Source organism: Malus sylvestris, chromosome 2 (assembly GCF_916048215.2).
Source record: "Malus sylvestris chromosome 2, drMalSylv7.2, whole genome shotgun sequence".
NCBI classification, from domain to species: Eukaryota; Viridiplantae; Streptophyta; class Magnoliopsida; order Rosales; family Rosaceae; genus Malus; species Malus sylvestris.
In genome coordinates this window covers 25,792,293-25,809,342 of record NC_062261.1, presented here as the reverse complement: position 1 = coordinate 25,809,342, position 17,050 = coordinate 25,792,293, and the positions used below count along the sequence as shown (strand labels likewise).

Sequence of the window (17,050 nt, the reverse complement as noted above, 5' to 3'; positions counted from 1 at the left end):
GGTCGAATTTAAGTAATAAACACACAAAATAACGTGAGGGTAGCGTTATTAACACACCTATTTTTACTTCGGGTTGTACTATTCACACACTTATTTTTACTTCTTACACCCCTTATTAATTTTTGTCATTTGATCTTCTTCAATTCATCTGATCCGACGGCCGAAAATTAGAAGAGTGTGTGAGAAGTAAAAAGGGGTATGAATCACACCCCTTTTACTTCTAGATTTCTAATACACACTCTTTACAATGTTTGGGACCGAATAAACTGAAGAAGATCAACAATAAAAATTTAATAAGAATTTCTAAAAAGTAAAAATGAGGGTGTGAATTTTGAGAAATTTTAACCGGTCACATATGGTGATATGGAATGAAAAAGATTCTTGCCAGATCCTTTTCTTGTGGATCCTAGGATCTCATAATCATAATCGTTTAAAAATTATTTCAAAATTTAAAATTTAAAATTAAATATAAATAGAACTGACAGGTAGAATGTAGAACGAACAGTCACAATCACGGATCCCGAGACCCTTTTCCATCCCCCCATCCCCCACCGATTTTGCCATTCCCCCTCAGCTCTCTCTCCCTTTCTCCTTCCTTCTCTGTCTCTCTTCCCTTTTTATTTCTTCTCTTTCTTGCGCCAGAATAAGAAGACGCCGACGGCCTCAACGGCTGATAGATCGGGATTGGTGACAGCGGAGAATCCCTGGGTCCCATGTAGTTCAAGTAGGAGTGGGAGAGAGAGGAAATTGAAACCAGAAGCTATTCATGGCCGCCAATCCCATTTCTCAGAGACGAGCATTGGCACTCCTTAGACAGCAATTCTCCAGCCCTACCCTCAACTCTCAGCCAGCTTCTCTTCTCAGGTACGTCATCTCAAAACTTCTACTTTATTTTCTTTCCCGATTTTCTCACCAGCCAAACACAAACTTAACATCTTTCTGCAAAACCCAGGTGCCGTTCCTCTCAGAAAACCCAGAACCACAAAGACGATGAACAACTGCAGAACAATACCCAACGACCCAAATTGTCAACCCCCAAAACCAAAAGGGCTAAGGACATGGCCAAGCTTATCGACTCCATGCCGTGGTCAACTGAGCTCGAATCTTCTCTCTCTACAATCGCTTCCTCTCTCTCCAAAACGACAGTGCACCAAACTCTCCACCTTATCAAAGCCCCCAGCAAAGCCCTTCAATTTTTCAAGTGGGCGGAGGTAATGGGTTTCTCTCACAATGACCAATCCTACTCCTTGATGCTTGAAATCTTGGGTCGCAATCGAAATCTCAATGCTGCTCGAAATTTCTTGTTTTCGATTGAAAAGAAGTCTAATGGGGCAGTTAAGCTCGAGGACCGGTTCTTTAATAGCTTGATAAGGAACTACGGTCGAGCTGGGCTGTTCCAAGAATCTATAAAGCTTTTTAGTACAATGAAGTCGATTGGTGTTTCGCCTTCTGTTGTTTCGTTCAATAGTCTGCTGTCGATTTTGCTTAGAAAGGGGCGGACCAATATGGCCAAGAATGTGTATGATGAAATGGTTAGTATGTATGGAGCTACACCAGATACTTGTACGTTTAATACTTTGATTAGAGGGTTTTGTATGAACTCCATGGTTGATGAAGGTTTTCGCTTTTTCAAAGAAATGTCGCGTTTCAAATGTGATCCGGATGTCATTACCTATAATACTCTTGTTGATGGGTTGTGTAGAGCAGGGAAGGTTGGTATTGCCCATAATGTGGTGAAGGGCATGAGTAAGAGAAGTGCAGATTTGAATCCAAATATTGTTACTTATACGACCTTGATTAGAGGTTATTGTATGAAACAAGAGATTGATGAGGCTTTGTGTGTTTTGGAGGAGATGACTAGCCAAGGGTTGAAACCAAATGGAATTACCTACAATACTCTAATGAAGGGGCTTTGTGAAGCGCATAAGCTAGATAAGATAAAAGACATTTTGGAAGGAACGATGAGCGGTGGAGAATTTACTCCTGATACTTGTACGTTTAACACACTGATGCATTCGCATTGCAATGCAGGAAACTTGGATGAAGCATTGAAGGTTTTTGCAAAGATGTCAGAGCTAAAGGTCCCACCAGATTCAGCTACATACAGTGTTTTGATACGCAGTTTGTGTCAACGAGGGGATTACAGTAGAGCAGAGGAGTTGTTCGATGAGCTATCAAAGAAAGAAATACTGTTAAGTGATGACGGTTGTAAGCCTCTTGTTGCCTCTTATAACCCTATTTTTGAGTATTTGTGTAGTAAGGGGAAAATTAAAAAGGCCGAGGCAGTGTTTAGGCAGCTAATGAGAAGAGGAACGCAAGACCCTGTGTCCTATAAGACTTTGATCATGGGCCATTGTAAGGAAGGTACATTTGAAACCGGGTATGAACTCCTAGTCTGGATGCTTAGAAGGGATTTTGTGCCTGATGTCGAAATTTATGAATCCTTGATTGGTGGTCTCTTGCAGAAGGGTAAGGCCCTTCTTGCTCAACAGACGCTAGAGAAGATGCTGAAAAGCTCTCATCTCCCAAAAACGTGTACATTCCATTGTATACTTGCAGAACTTTTAGAAAAGAATTGTGCCCTTGAATCTGCCAATTGTGTTATTTTAATGCTGGAGAGAAAAATTAGACAAAATATTAATCTCTCAACACATCTTGTAAGGCTACTTTTCAGCAGTGGGTTGCGTGACAAAGCATTTGAGATTGTAGGGATGCTCCATGAGAATGGATACTCAATTAAAATGGAAGAAGTGGTTCATTTTCTTTGCCAGAGAAGAAAGCTGTTAGACGCATGCAAAATGTTGCAATTCAGTCTGCAGAAGCATCAAAGTGTCAGTATTGATATTTTCAACCAAGTCATCGAAGGGCTTTGTAATATCAATAAACCTTCAGAAGCATTTGGCTTGTACTATGAACTGGTTGAGAATGCAGGCTATCAGCAATTTCCCTGCTTAGGATCCTTAAAATCTGCACTAGAGATTGCAGGACAATCAGTGGAAGCTGAGTTTCTATCTAAAGGGATGCCAGGAGAGCAGTCGCTAGACAAATCCCAGAGGTCGAGACCTCAACTGTAAGTCCATTGTACTTATTACCCATTAAAGTTAGACTGAGCCCAAAAGAACACCAGAATACTCTATCATGCATGGAATGTAATTTTCCGAATTCAGGGCTTTGTATCTTGACCCTTTAGGCAGATTTAAGCTTGGTGTATGTGCGTGTAATGCCTTCAAAAAACAAATATCCAAGGATCTCAAACGTTTGGTGGTCTCTATGCATCCTCATATCATGCACTAGTGTCCTGTATAAGTTTAGAGTTTAGTACCCATATGCAGTCCATACTTAATGTTTCATATTCTATGAATTCACCCTATTCTTTTGTTGTGCAGAGGAGCATGCTGAACAGAATGAATGTTATTGTTCTCAATATATGGAATGGGCCATCACATGGTTGTATAGTCTTGTGGAGTTTCCAGAAAAATTCCTTCGCATCGAAAGTTGTGTTCTTGGCATGGTACACGAGTTAAACTGCTTATCAAGCCCATCGTTCTGAGTGGCTCGAAGATTCTGGTAATTACTATTCCTTTCCCGGAACTACTTCTTCCACCAATGTCTATACTAAATGTTTATTTCATCTTCCATCTTTTGGAAACTTATAAAATCCTGTAATAGATTGCTTAATCATTTAAACTTAATGGATTTCTCTCCTTTGAGCTCCCAAGGATGAAGCATCCTAACTAACAAGGTTTGCAACTCACTGATTTTAGAGCCTGTTCATTTTCTGAGAAATTTAAATCTCAAGAATTATTGTTTTGTCAGAGTTTAACTTCATCTAAGTTTCCAGTAACTAGAAAATGAATTTCTAGTATCTCTATCCTAAATCCTTTATGCTCCCCTACCGATTCGAATCCTTTCCTCTTTAACTTTCACCTTCCAGAGAACCTATGCACCTAATTTGAAGCCCTTCTTTTAAACAATTGCTTTCTTTCTTTCTCGCTGTATCAACGACATCTCTCTTTGTCAGGATTACACTTCGTTGTCGACATTGAACAAAACTCAGTCATTGAAGGAAGCTTTTTTTGTAAAAATTGAAATTGTTGATCGCATTCCCCTACAAAAAATTTACCGCCAGGCCGTTGACAGCTGGTGAATAAGCCTCTCAGCAATAATATGTCTGAGACATAATCTCCTAATTAGTGATTGTTTAGTTTCTTCATATTGGCTGTTGTCGACACGGTATGTAGAAGCAACAATAACTTGACATGCAGAATCCAACTTTCCTTCGTTTTCATTGTGTGTTTAGGTGGAACATTTTTGTTACTGCTAACTGGTGGGTTTTTAAGATCATCTCGATCATGTCACAAACTTGTAAATACACTTGTTACCACCCTCGTCCTAAAACATCTTCTCAGCATTCAGCTAACCATTCTTTCTCAATTTCATCCAGACCCCCCGTCTCAACCATCAGCTCACATAGACATATACCGTCCATCCACACTCCAAATTGCATTGAACAAAACTCATGCCCAGTTAGAACTGCACCTGCTTGAAAATAAAAACCCACAAACAGTTGGCCCCTCAACGGAAAGTGCAGTGCATACAAAATGGACATGGCCAAGAATTGTGGAGTGAAATCACACAGATTGAGAGGGTGAAGCATGCCCTTGCTTTACTAACCAGAAAGCAGGCTGTAAGACCCAATATTCTTGGTGTTGCATTACTTTGTAAAATCTCTATAATCCGCCACCTTACGTTTGTCAGGAGAAACTCTTAATCCTATCTTTGTTACAGGTGGTTAATATATTTCAACTTTGCATTACCTTATTATAAGTTCTTATTCGTGTGTGCAGTTGGACGATTGGGCAAGTTCACCATTTAATCGCACACACAATCCCACCCCCTTGTGTTTGGTGCTAATGTATGAGTGTCTGGCTGGATAGATAATTTGATAAGCCAATGATTTTTTTCGTGTTTCAGAATACGGCTAACCGTGTTAGGGACTGAAGAATTTCTCACTTGTCAGGGGCACACGAAAATGCTTTTTTCAGATCATTCTATTTTGATTGTCAAGGCTCTAACAAGAAGGTACCCAATCCTTAACAGCTAGCCAATGCCTGGATGGCAAAAAACAAAAACAAAAAGGACAAAATGCTCTTTACTAATTGTATTGTTTCACCCTTTTACCAAACAAAAGAAGAGTAAAAGATTGTTCTGTTCCCCCCTTGGAACAGTCACAGATAAAATCACCAAACCACAATAAAATAGACATCTCTTTCTTTTCATGCGACTCTCCCTTTGAAACCAACTCTTGTCCAACACCCACCAAAATCTCCCCTCTTATATGCACATTGCCTTTGAGCTCTCCCCAAACTCACAAAGCTTCCTTTTCTGAGCCTCCTCATCCTCGTAAAAGATATCGAAAGTCAAGAGAAAGGGTACTAATGGTTCTTCCGAGCAACACCATGCCCCAACTAGGTATGCTCCTACACCGGGGAAGGCAACTGTCCTTGCATTGGGCAAGGCTTTCCCGAGCCAACGCATCCCATAGGATTGCTTGGTCGAGGGCTACATTCGTGACATGAAATGTGAAGACGTCCCCATCAAGGAAAAACTGGAGCTCCTGTGTAAGCAAACTTCCTTATGTTATATATGTTTTAAGTTTCTTTCTGTACTTGCTTGTGTCTAAATTACTTTTTTGACTAAATCATAGAACTATTTGTACCATATTTATCAATTTCATTGATGGCTTCATTTTGCACCTCTGCCAGAGATATGGTTAAATAAATGTGGTATACATAATATGTACAGATTAGAAGCGTTATGTGATTATGTATTTATCTGTTTTTTAAGGCAAAACCACTACTTTGAAGACTGGATACACAGTGATGTCCAAGGAAATCCTAGACAAATACCCTGAGCTAGCAACAGAGGGCACAGCCACCATCAAACAGCGCCTCAAAATAGCAAACCCTGCGGTGGTTGAGATGGCTTTGGAAGCCAGCCTTGCTTGCATCAAGGAATGGGGAAGGCCTGTTGAAGATATCATTCACATTGTCTACGTATCCTCAAGTGAAATCAGACTACCTGGCGGCAACCTATAACTCTCAAGCAAGCTCGGCCTAAGGACCGACGTTGGCCGCGTCATGCTCTACTTCCTAGGATTTTACGGTGGTGTCACTGGCCTCCGCATTTCCAAAGACATAGCTGAAAACTACCCAGGAAGTCGCGTCTTGCTAACCACTTCCGAGACCACAATCCTTGGTTCCTGGCCCCCCAACAAGGCGTGCCCTTACGACCTTGTAGGGGCAGCGCTATTCGGGGACGGGGCTGCAGCTGTGATCATTGGTAGCAACCCAATAGCAGGGCAAGAGTCTCCTTTCATGGAGCTCAACTATGCCGTCCAGCAGTTCCTCCCGGAGACACACAATGTGATCGACGGCAGGCTGTTCGAGGAAGGTATTAACTTCAAGCTTGGGAGGGACCTGCCTCAGAAAATCGACGAAAACATAGAGGTGTTTTGCAAGAAGCTGGTTGTGGCGGCCAATGCGGAGCTGAGGGACTTCAATGAGCTGTTTTGGGCAGTGCACCCGGGCGGACCGGCAATTCTGAACAAGCTGGAGAGCACGCTAAAGCGGAGCAGTGATAAGCTTGAGAGCAGCAGGAGGGCATTGACGGACTATGGGAATGTGAGCAGCAACACCATTTTTTATGTGATGGAAAATATGAGGGAGGAGTTGAAGTTGAAGAAAAAGGGGGGGAGGGAAGAGGAATGTAGACTTGCCTTGGCATTTGGACCTGGGATCACGTTTGAAGGCATTCTCCTTCGCAGCCTCTAGTGGTGTGAATTGTCTCAAAATGCTAGGAGTGTTGTGCATGTTGAACGGGACACTACGGATACAGAAATATGATACGCTGTTAGAATTTGGTTAATGAAATGGGGTTGTTTGAATTTAAGTTAATTTGGTCATTTCAATGAAATGGGGTTGTTCGAAGTATAATGAAGATTAGTGATGCTTTTTTCCTTAAACTCTGTTTTTATGTTTTTTTCTTTTTTTTGGCTATGGAGAAAAGGAATTTGTGTCCAAATCCATTGGCTATGGCATGAAGTTTATGAATTCTTCTGCAATTTATAAAAGCAAGAAATGAAAAAAGAATACCTCATCCCTAATCATTTTATGTTTTAATTCTACTTTGTCTTTTAATTTGACAATTTTAAACGTAACGCGTTAACATGACTCACAATCTATCGCTCAGCTGATTACCGATTAGCTTTTATATACAATCAACTCAGCTGAGTGAGCTCTAACTGGTAATCAGCCTACGGTAGCGCTACTTATTGATGATGTTGTTTGATACCTCGGAACTATAAACCAATATTCAGGCGGTATGATTTCTGATACCGAACAAATGCTAATATCTGGGAATGATACCTTTGTGCTAGAACGCATGTTCACAATTTCAGGGTAATGAACAATATCAAAATATTATAAATGCGTTAATTAGTGGCACGACTAATAGATTGATTAACAGTGACTACCTTAGCCGAAGAAATTAAAATCGTGGAAACTTGGGGGCAAGCCTTGTAGGAGAATAGTAAACCCATAGTAATGACAACGACATTAACCACTAATTAGTCATTTTATTCATGTTTGTTCAAATACTTCAATCACATGGTACCTTAGTTGGGTATGTCTCGAGAATTCCAATGCCACTAGGCAAGTCTATTATGTCCTGCATGAGTGCAATGATTGCACTGTTTTCATTACCAATCCAATAATGCCAATTAATCTTATTTCGTTGGATTTCATGGATTTCCATGTAATCCAAGAGATGGATCAACTACATTATTATTATTCCTTTGGTAGAGCATTGATCGAAAGTAATCATTTTTTGACAACCTACCATCCCTATTATCAGCCCTACTAGCAAACCTCAGAAATTGAAGAACAAATTAATCCCTGCTGTAAAGGCAGAACATTTATTGAGAAAGGTTTTGAAGGCTTATTAGCACATGTTGTAGAGGAAGACGACAATCTGGTACAGCTTGAAATTGTGAACCAGATTAAACTGAATTCCTGACGTCATTCCTAAATATCTACCTATGATACCACTAAAGTGAGATGTGTGAGGCACCATTGATCTATGTTCAAATATAACACCTATTTTCCTTGAACCTTCATCGTAAAGACCTCTGCTTCTATTCTTGAAGAGCAAAGACCGAACCTTAAGATTGTACATTGTTTACTAGCAATTCAATTGGGTGACGATTAAAAATCATTAATCCATGTCTTGAATTGAAGATCTCTCTGACCAACTCTATGGAGCCCGAGCTTTCTTCGAGATTGATCTGAAGTTTGGTTGCGATCAGCTGAAAATCAGAAATGATGATGTTCCTAAGACTGCGTTCAGGACTCGACATGTTCATTATGAGTTCCTCGTGATGTCATGCAGGTTGGCAAATGCTCCAATATCATTTATGAACCTGACGAACCCTGCATTCTGTCCATGTCCCGAAAGATTCATAATAACCATATTGAGAACTTGTTTACTCCAATAATGAAGTCAAACTTTCTAGACACTGATGATTTGATCCTAGCAATTTCAAGCAAATCAGCTTTAACTAAATTCCTTAAATGCCAGTTTTGTTTAGATCATATTTCTTTTTGGAGACGTAAGCTCAGCAAACGACATTCTTGTCAATCCCCAAAAATGTTGTAGTTGAAGAAAAATTAGAACTATTACACGATTTTGCGAAATATGAGGTATCCTTGGTCTCGTCGATTACCATTGACATTCTGTGCTAACTTACTCCACCTTAGCCTTATTCCTTACAAGTTGACCAGGAAAGAAATTTGTTTCACTTGAGATGTTAAGGTGATTAAGTTCTGACAATTGAGATGTTGTCTCTTTCCGACTATTGTTCCTACACTTCTCAATGATACCAGTAATTTTGGAAATTGCAGTAACACTTCACTGGATGATCTAGCTGCGTGCTATGCGGCATGGTTGGGTAACCGCTTATGCCCCAATAACTGGAATGAAATTCTAGTGGTGGGTTTCGTACATGGGTGAGTTGCATGAGAACTTATTGGCTTCATTACAGGCAAGTGGAAGATTTAATATTATTTTGTTTGGGTTTCACCCTACTTTCCTACTCCATCAGACACCACCATTACTTTTTGTTAAATCTCTCTCACTTCCTCTCTCATGTCTCATCCCCCCAATTTTATCTTGTTTCTTCTCCCCATGTCAACCGATTCTCTTCCACGCCTCACCTTTTTTTTTCCCATTTTCAGTCATTCCCCCCTTTCTCTTTCTCACTCTTTTCACCTTTTTCACTCATTCACATATCTCCCTCTCTCTCTTTACCCATTCAACTTTTCCTCACCTTTCAAACTTTCTCCCGTAACTCCCTCTGCAACTTATCTTCTCCCTCTTGGCTCAACCCAGGCAGCCACCATACCACCTCCAAACACAACCCAAACTCAATGAAAAATCACCTAAGCTTCTAGAACTCGACCCTATACTCGAAAAAACAAGAAATCTAGAGAAAATGAAGAAATTCTAAGATCGAAACCCAGTGAACCGAAGTCCTTCATCTCAATAAGGTGAACCTCCCCCCTCTAAAACTTAATTTATGGACTTTTCTAGTGCGTTTTAAAAGCTTGCATGCAAGTTTCTGTGCGTTTAGAAGTGTGTTTAACTAACCACCATCTTTCCGACGAGTTTCGTAGGTCCTTGGGTGGAACCCGACCAAATCACGTTGATTTGGTCGAGTTTGAAATTAAAAATTCCTTCCTGAGGTCCAGAGTACTAAGTTCGAGTATTGCATGTTCGAATCTTCTAAGTTGGGGCGAAACTCAAGTATGGTCGAGAGCCCTTGGCCATTTTCTGTTCACCTTCGCCCAACTTTTGGTTCCCATAGAGGTATAGAAACGTTCTCCTTGTCCTAAGCTTCATTTTGATACCTCTTGTGTGAAAAATAGTTGAGAAATGACTATGTTGTGTTACTTTAGAAATTTCCAATGAAAATCCTTTTCAAGTCCGTGAGAATCCGACGAAATTCGACTTTCCTAGCCACCTAGGGCTTTAATTTTGGTATGCTTCTATTCCCATTGTTTCCCACTTCAAATTCATATCGTATGCTTGTTTGGTGGGAAATTTTAGAAAAAAAAATGATGTTGCTGTACTGTTTTTACAACAGGGACCAAACTGCAAGAATTGTTGAAACTTTAGGGCTGTTTGGTAATTCAAAGAAGTTAGGGGAATTTTTGCAGTTACCTCTAGTTTTAGGAGAAATTCTGTAAAATATGAAATTTGGACAGATTATAGTTAATATGTCCATTTTGGGTATGATTTATGTTTAAGTACTTTGCTAAAGTCAAAGTGACTTGGTATAGGTACAAGCTTATTTGGATCGACAAACGACAAGGTTCACCAAGGGCGTGCACGCTTTGGTTATGTGAGTGGGTCTTTATATATATATATATATATATATGTATATGTATATGTGATTTTCCCAACAACTGTTTTTATATACTATGATGTGACATGCCATGTATAGCTTTACAAATAGAATTTTCATACACTTTATGTTTTTAATATTATTTATGAGCATAAACTTGTGGCATGACATCCTTGTGCTTTACCTGCTCATTATTACATGTTTGCACGGTGTCACTTAGTTATTTGTACTGTCTTGGGCCAAGAACCAGCTTCACATGTAGTTCACATGCATCGTTTACATTCGCTTTAGATCTAGAGTTAGGTGTCAGCCTGTCCTTTTGTGTGATGTTTTGGACTCATATGTGATGTGACTAGCGTAACTCACGTGATGTAGTACTCGAATGTAAAACCTACACCCAGCTTGTTCCATTGTTTGAATATCTCTGCAATGGACTTGTGTGCCTACATAAATTAATGAGCATTGAATTCTTATAAAAACGGTTTGAGATTTAATGTTGTGATACTTTATTGTCGTACCCTACATCTTGACTCACTTCTGCTACAGGGTACCTACTACATACTATTATTATAATATTTTTTGGAAACCATATACTTGTTTTACAGCGAGGGGTTACACTTTTCGAAAAGGTTTTACAAAACTTTATTTTCAGACCCACTCACCCTTGTTTTTTGCCCCTCCAAGATTTTAGTGGCAGATGTTTTGTGACGACGAGGATTGTTGGTAAAAATTGTTATGTAAGAGACTTCTCATTTCGGTGTAAATATCTTTACTCTTCTTTTACTGCAATTTATCTATGCTCTGACATTACTTGTGTGATATGAATTCAATTCCGCTCATATGCGCACTTTAGATTATTCACTTTTAGGTTTTAATTTATTCACATTTTTCACATCATTACACTTTATGGCTTCGTCGCCTTCCAGGTGTCGGCCAACACATCGTGATTCTAGTGTCTAGGTGGACATTCCAGGTTAGGGTGTGTCATAATCAACATGTGAGTCAACACGAAGACGATAAAACCTGCGAATGCGTTGGCATGATTGTTCTCTCATCTGGGTATTTTCATGATCTCATACTTCTCGACTTCTTGAGAAGTGTCTTAGCCTTGTTTAGGTAGAGTCTCATGGTAGGGTAATGAACGACATAGTTCCCATAACCTAATTAACTATGAGCATCGAGTCACAATGAATAACAATGTTTTTATCTGGAGTTCCTTTACGACTTTGAGTCTAGCTAGGAGGGCTTCGTACTCTGCTTCATTGTTGCTTGCTTTGAATCCTAATTTTAGAGCTTTTTTAGCATAGATATATTCGGTGTTTGCATCACCATTCCTGTACTTGCTCCGTTAATTTTGGACGACTCGTCCACATAGAGTTTCCAGATGCGAGGGTTTTCTGGGGGCTTTGAGAACTTGTTGCCTCTATGGTACTTTGCGGTGCAAAAGTGAATTCTACCACGAAGTCTGCTAAGGCTTGGGCTTTTATTGATGTCTTGGGACAATAGATTATTTTGTGCTGCCCTAGTTCAATAGTCCACTTCGTGACTCTAGATGAAGCGTCAAGGTTATGCAGGATGGACCTGAGCAGGTACTGTATCATTCAGACCACTCTAAATGATTGGAAATATGGTCGAAGCTTCCTAGCTGTTGTTACTAGCGCTAAGATAAGTTTTTCCATCTTCTGATATCTTGTCTCTGGTTCGAGAAAAGCTTTTGATATGTAGTATACCAGTTTCTGCTCCCTTGAGTCTTCTCGGATCAAAGCTGCACTTACTGCGCAGTCAGATACAACTATGTATGAGTACATGCCTTCCCCGTCCATAGGTTTGGATAACAACGGGGGTTTGGAGAGGTACTCTTTGAGTTTTACGAAGGCTTCTTCACACTCATTTGCCCATAGAAGGCCCTTACTTTTCTTGATGCTGTAAAGAATGGTTTGCACTTGTTGATAGGCCTTGAAAAGAATCTATTAAGGGTTGTCACTCATCCGATCAAACTTTATATTTCCTTCATGGTTCGGGGTGACCTCCTCTCTATGATGGCCTTGATCTGATCTGGGTTAGTTTCGATTCCTCGCTTAGTCACTATGTATCCCAAGAATTTTCCCGATGCTACTCTGAAGGTGCATTTTTCCATATTCAACTTCATGTGTACTTTTGGAGCAAGTCAAACGATTCTTGGAGGGGCGTTATGTGGTCCTTCTTTTCTTTGCTCTTGACAACCATATCATTTGCATAAACTTGCACCATGTCTCTGATCTTTTCCTTGAAAATTTGGTTAACAAGTCACTAGTATGTTGCATCTGCTTTCTTGAGTCTGAAGGGCATGACCTTGTAACAGTAGGTACCTCAATCAATGACAAAAGATGTTGCTTCCATGTCTGGCTCGTACATCCTTATCTGATTATAGCCGGAGTAAGCATCCATAAAGCTTAATAGTTCGTGCCCCGTTGTTGAATCCACTAGAAGGTTAATTCGTAGAAGAGCATACGAGTCTTTTGGGCAAGCTTTATTCAGGTCTGTGAAATCCACGCACACTCTTCACTTTTCATTATTCTTTTTTTGTACTAGCACAACATTCGCTAGCCAATCTGGATGGTTGACTTCAATGATAAGTCAAGCGTTCATAAGTTTGTCTATTTATGCCTCTATGATCTTACTACGTTCTATATTGTGGTTTCGTTTAGGCTAGATAATTGGTTTGGCAACTGGGTCGAGGTGGAAACGGTGACAGACTACATAGGGATTGATTCAGGGTATGTCTTCTGCTGAACGTATGAACACGTCTCTATTAGCTTGCAGGAAGTCGGTAAACAGCTCATTTTCACGATCGGTTAGTTTTGAGTCGATCCAGGCCTTTCGTTTTGGTTTTCTGGGTCGAGACTGATGCAGACTGCATCTTTGTCCACCTTTAACTTTGGAGTAATGTCATCTTAGGGGTCAAGATCCAAGTCGAATTCTTTGTAGCTCGCATGTTAACCTCTTGACTGTGATTGTTATGTTAATTTGTCCACACGTGTGCTAGAGCTTCATTCTTCTTTTCTAATCATATTCATGCTTTCGACAGCGCAACAACACACCGCCACTGGTTCCCTTTTATCTCTTTTACTTCAGCGAGCCTCAGATAACAGAGTAAATGGTAGTAGTTGGAAAAGATGACCTTCATCTTGTGTAACCAGTTCCGGCCAACAATGGCGTTGTGAGGGGTTAGGCAATCCATCATATGGAAGGTTGCAAGGTTGTTGTAGGGCTCGGCCTGGACAGCCAGCTTTACAGTTCCTAATTAGCACAATAGTGCCTTGTTGGAGGTGTGAAGGTTGTCTTCCCTTTGTTGATACTATCAAGAATCCTCATTTTTTCTGTGGCATCTTTGAAGAGGATGCTAACTCTTGAGCTGTTGTCAACTAGGACGCGGCTTACTAAGGCGTTTGAAATCTAGACCTTGGCGACGAGGGCATCGTTATCAGGTGAGTGGACGTCTTCCAAATCTCAATTAGAAAACATCAAGATGTAGGAGTCGATAGCCAGCGGCTTGTTGATGTTGGCCACCAGCTTTAGTTTCTTGCAAGCAGCCTTCCCTTCTCTCCTGGTGTTTCCCAGGTATTATTGTTCCCTATATATGCAGTTAATCCTGGATGACACCGTTAGTTATGGAGGTTAGACTGGATGGAGCCCCAGAAACCTCCTAGATTTTCTACTTTGTTTTTTTTTTTGGATGGAACGCTAGGATGACCCTCCTGACGTCAAATCAATCACTTCCTTTGTTTGGGTAGCCAGTTCTTTGAAGCAAGAAACAACTTCTTTTAGATCTTTCATGTATATCGGCTAGTTAGGTGGGTTTTTTAGCTAGTGGGCTCTGCAGAACGCCTTCTAAAGACAAACAAATATTCATGACGTCTTCCCACATCTCGTCCATGCAGCGACACCATTGTGCCCCTGGTGGGTATCGTTTGGGAAGATGGTTGGGTTAACATTGTTCACTGAGCTTTCTGACATCCGAACCGATAAACTGATCTGGTCGAGGAATATGGGTTCTCTCTCAATGAAAGCACCATTGTTAGAACCAAATTCGCGCACCTCCATGAGTGGGGGTTGAGCACATATCCGAGTAAACCTGAGCAACATACAAAACAGTAAAACAACATAGCAAGCCTTAGATTAAGGGGAGGTGTCGGCCAAAGGCTCTTTAACGGTCAAGCTAGTGAATGATTTTAGATTCAAGCATTGAGCAAGAGAATTGAAGTGTATGTATTGCGTTACCATAGATGAACCTTAGGTGGGTGTATTTATACCTTGGGAGAAAAACCTTTTTAGGATAGAATCCTCGTTTTAAGCGATGAGAATCCTAGATGATATTTAGTAAATAGATATTGCATCATCTTAGAAGTTGTGATTACTTGTGGTGTAATCTTATAGTAGAATGATGGTGGCACCCTACTTTGTCTGATACAGCTCCGCCTGGAGCTGGTAAGTGCATGATCGGACTTCTGAGATAACATTATTCGGATCAGACTTACTCTGGCTGTGGAAAATCATGGTTCCACAGTACTTAATACTTGAATATATATAATAATTTTTTTACTACTGTTCTTCAAGTAATTTTATTTTTTTTAACAAATAATAATATTATCTATACTAAGCATAAGGGATGGTAACCTCATAATAGGCTAGCAATAATATGATTCAAATTTAGGGGTTTTTCTTGTCTTTTCCTTTCAGGCACATGAATCTATATGGTTTTTGCTTGAATTTTTCAGAAATTGAGGTATCCAATGCAAGATGGAAAGTCCAAACCCACCGAAACGACGCCATTGATGGTAACCTATCTATCATTCAACCTGATTCCTCTTGCAGCTGATTTAATTAATTAATTAACACTTAACGTTCAAAAACTTAAATTTTGAAATATTAGGGCATGTTTTTTGTGCTTAGCCACTTAGGTAATGAATTTTATGAGGTGAATGTAGTTGCTTTCTAATTAGTAGTTAAAAACGGAGTATTGATATCGGTTTTTCTATTATTAAGGTGTTGCTCAAGGTATAAAACGATAGTGATGATTAGATTGTGAGGTTTCGATCAACTATTTTGGCGCACATGGTTTTGCAGAAAATATAGTATTAAGTGCCTAATGAATTTTATGCGGTGAATGTAGTTGCTTTCTAATTAGTAGTTAAAAAAGGAGTATTGATATCGCATTGCATCGGATTTTTCTCGAGATTATTAAGGTGTTGCTCAAGGTATAAAATGATAATGATGATTAGATTGCGAGGTTTCAATCAACTTTTTCGGCGCACATGCTTTCGCAGAAAATATAGTATTGTTTCTCAGTTCAATATTAGTTTCCAGCAAGCTCGGTTATTGGCAACTAGGGCACCAGTTGCTGCTTGTTGAGAGTCTCTATTCTTTAAGCCCTCTTGTTATGTATTTAGAAATGACAATTTTGGATGACACAAGTGCAACCGGTTGGCTTTTGTGGCCGGGATCTGGTTGTGTATTCCACTTTTGGTGTTGTCCTCTGTTAACTGCACTCTTTATATCGCATTGCTCCATAAGAGAAAAACTTCAGAATTTCAGTCCTTGATCATTTTCTTTAATATATTAACAACTCTCTTTCTTTCAGCCTCACAATTATACTTTAAGAAATGACGGGGTCATCCCTCAGCTGTTTACTTCAGTACCAACTCTCAATGATGCTGCCTCTTATCTTTCTCAGACAACTTCATTATTCACACGCTGTTTCACTGATGATTCTGGTAATCATGCTTCTTCCATAACGACATATTCTCTAGTTTATCCTTCTTTAAGTTTTCTCAACCTATAGTGGGAGTGGAGAAGGTGGAGGTGGGTAGTTGGTTATGAACTGTGGTGCTATTACTGTATATACCTGGAGTACTTGTTCATTTGCTGCAATAGCTTCCCTCTACATTTCCATTAGTTGGATTTTCTTTTTCTTTTGGTCTTGTCGTGAGTACAGTTCTTAGTGTTACATGTGCTGCACCATGCCAATATTTGAAAATATATATCATGGAAAATCAAGCAAACTACCATGTTCTTATAATTCTTCTGGAATATGGAATTATATTTTGTACAAATACATGCAGATAAGACACTTGACTCGCTGAGTCTGTGTTTATGTTCAGGCCTTAGCATGGCTCTTTTTTATTCGCAAAGCGGGGAGCTGTGTTGGCTTGGGGTCGCCCTTTTTTACCTTTCCTTACATCTTAGTCACTCCTTGAAACTTGAAGTAGAGCAGAGTTCTAATTTGGCGTTTGATCAAATATTGTAGTTGATCCATGACCCTTTCAACCTTCTGTCATGTCTGAGAATAATTCAATAATGCAACACGTTTGGAATAAGCTTGTCGAATGTACCTTTCGTATTTGCTTTTACATTTTTCCTTAACAGTTATTATTATAGTGAAATTTATATTTTACTTGGGGGTGCTCTTTTTCTGAGTTGTCATAAGGTATGGATCTTTGATTGATTGAGGTAAATGTTTCTGCTGTTTTGCAGTGGAACCCTCTTCTAGTGATTCAGGGGTTTCCAATGGAAATGCTCAAGAATTGGTGACATTTTGGTCTCGGCCAA

General features: G+C 39.8%; 1 protein-coding gene and 1 pseudogene across 9 annotated transcripts; both read left to right on the top strand.

Moving 5' to 3' along the window:
- Positions 1-498: 498 nt before the first annotated feature.
- LOC126634398 (pentatricopeptide repeat-containing protein At1g02060, chloroplastic) lies at positions 499-6,995 on the top strand. 9 transcript variants are annotated; one of them, XR_007627335.1, is made up of 6 exons: positions 499-864; positions 953-3,070; positions 3,387-3,567; positions 4,301-4,687; positions 4,848-5,621; positions 5,848-6,995. XR_007627335.1 is itself a non-coding variant. In XM_050304930.1 (3 exons), exons 1-3 carry the CDS (start codon positions 767-769, stop codon positions 3,397-3,399), a joined length of 2,229 nt encoding a protein of 742 aa, XP_050160887.1. In that variant the 5' UTR covers positions 499-766; the 3' UTR covers positions 3,400-3,718. The 9 variants fall into 9 exon arrangements, 1 of the variants encoding a protein (XP_050160887.1); XR_007627334.1 differs by having other exon boundaries at positions 4,301-4,788; positions 4,975-5,621; XR_007627337.1 differs by lacking the exon at positions 4,301-4,687 and having other exon boundaries at positions 5,021-5,621.
- Positions 5,883-6,995, top strand: LOC126634447 (type III polyketide synthase A-like; annotated as a pseudogene).
- Positions 6,996-17,050: the final 10,055 nt, after the last annotated feature.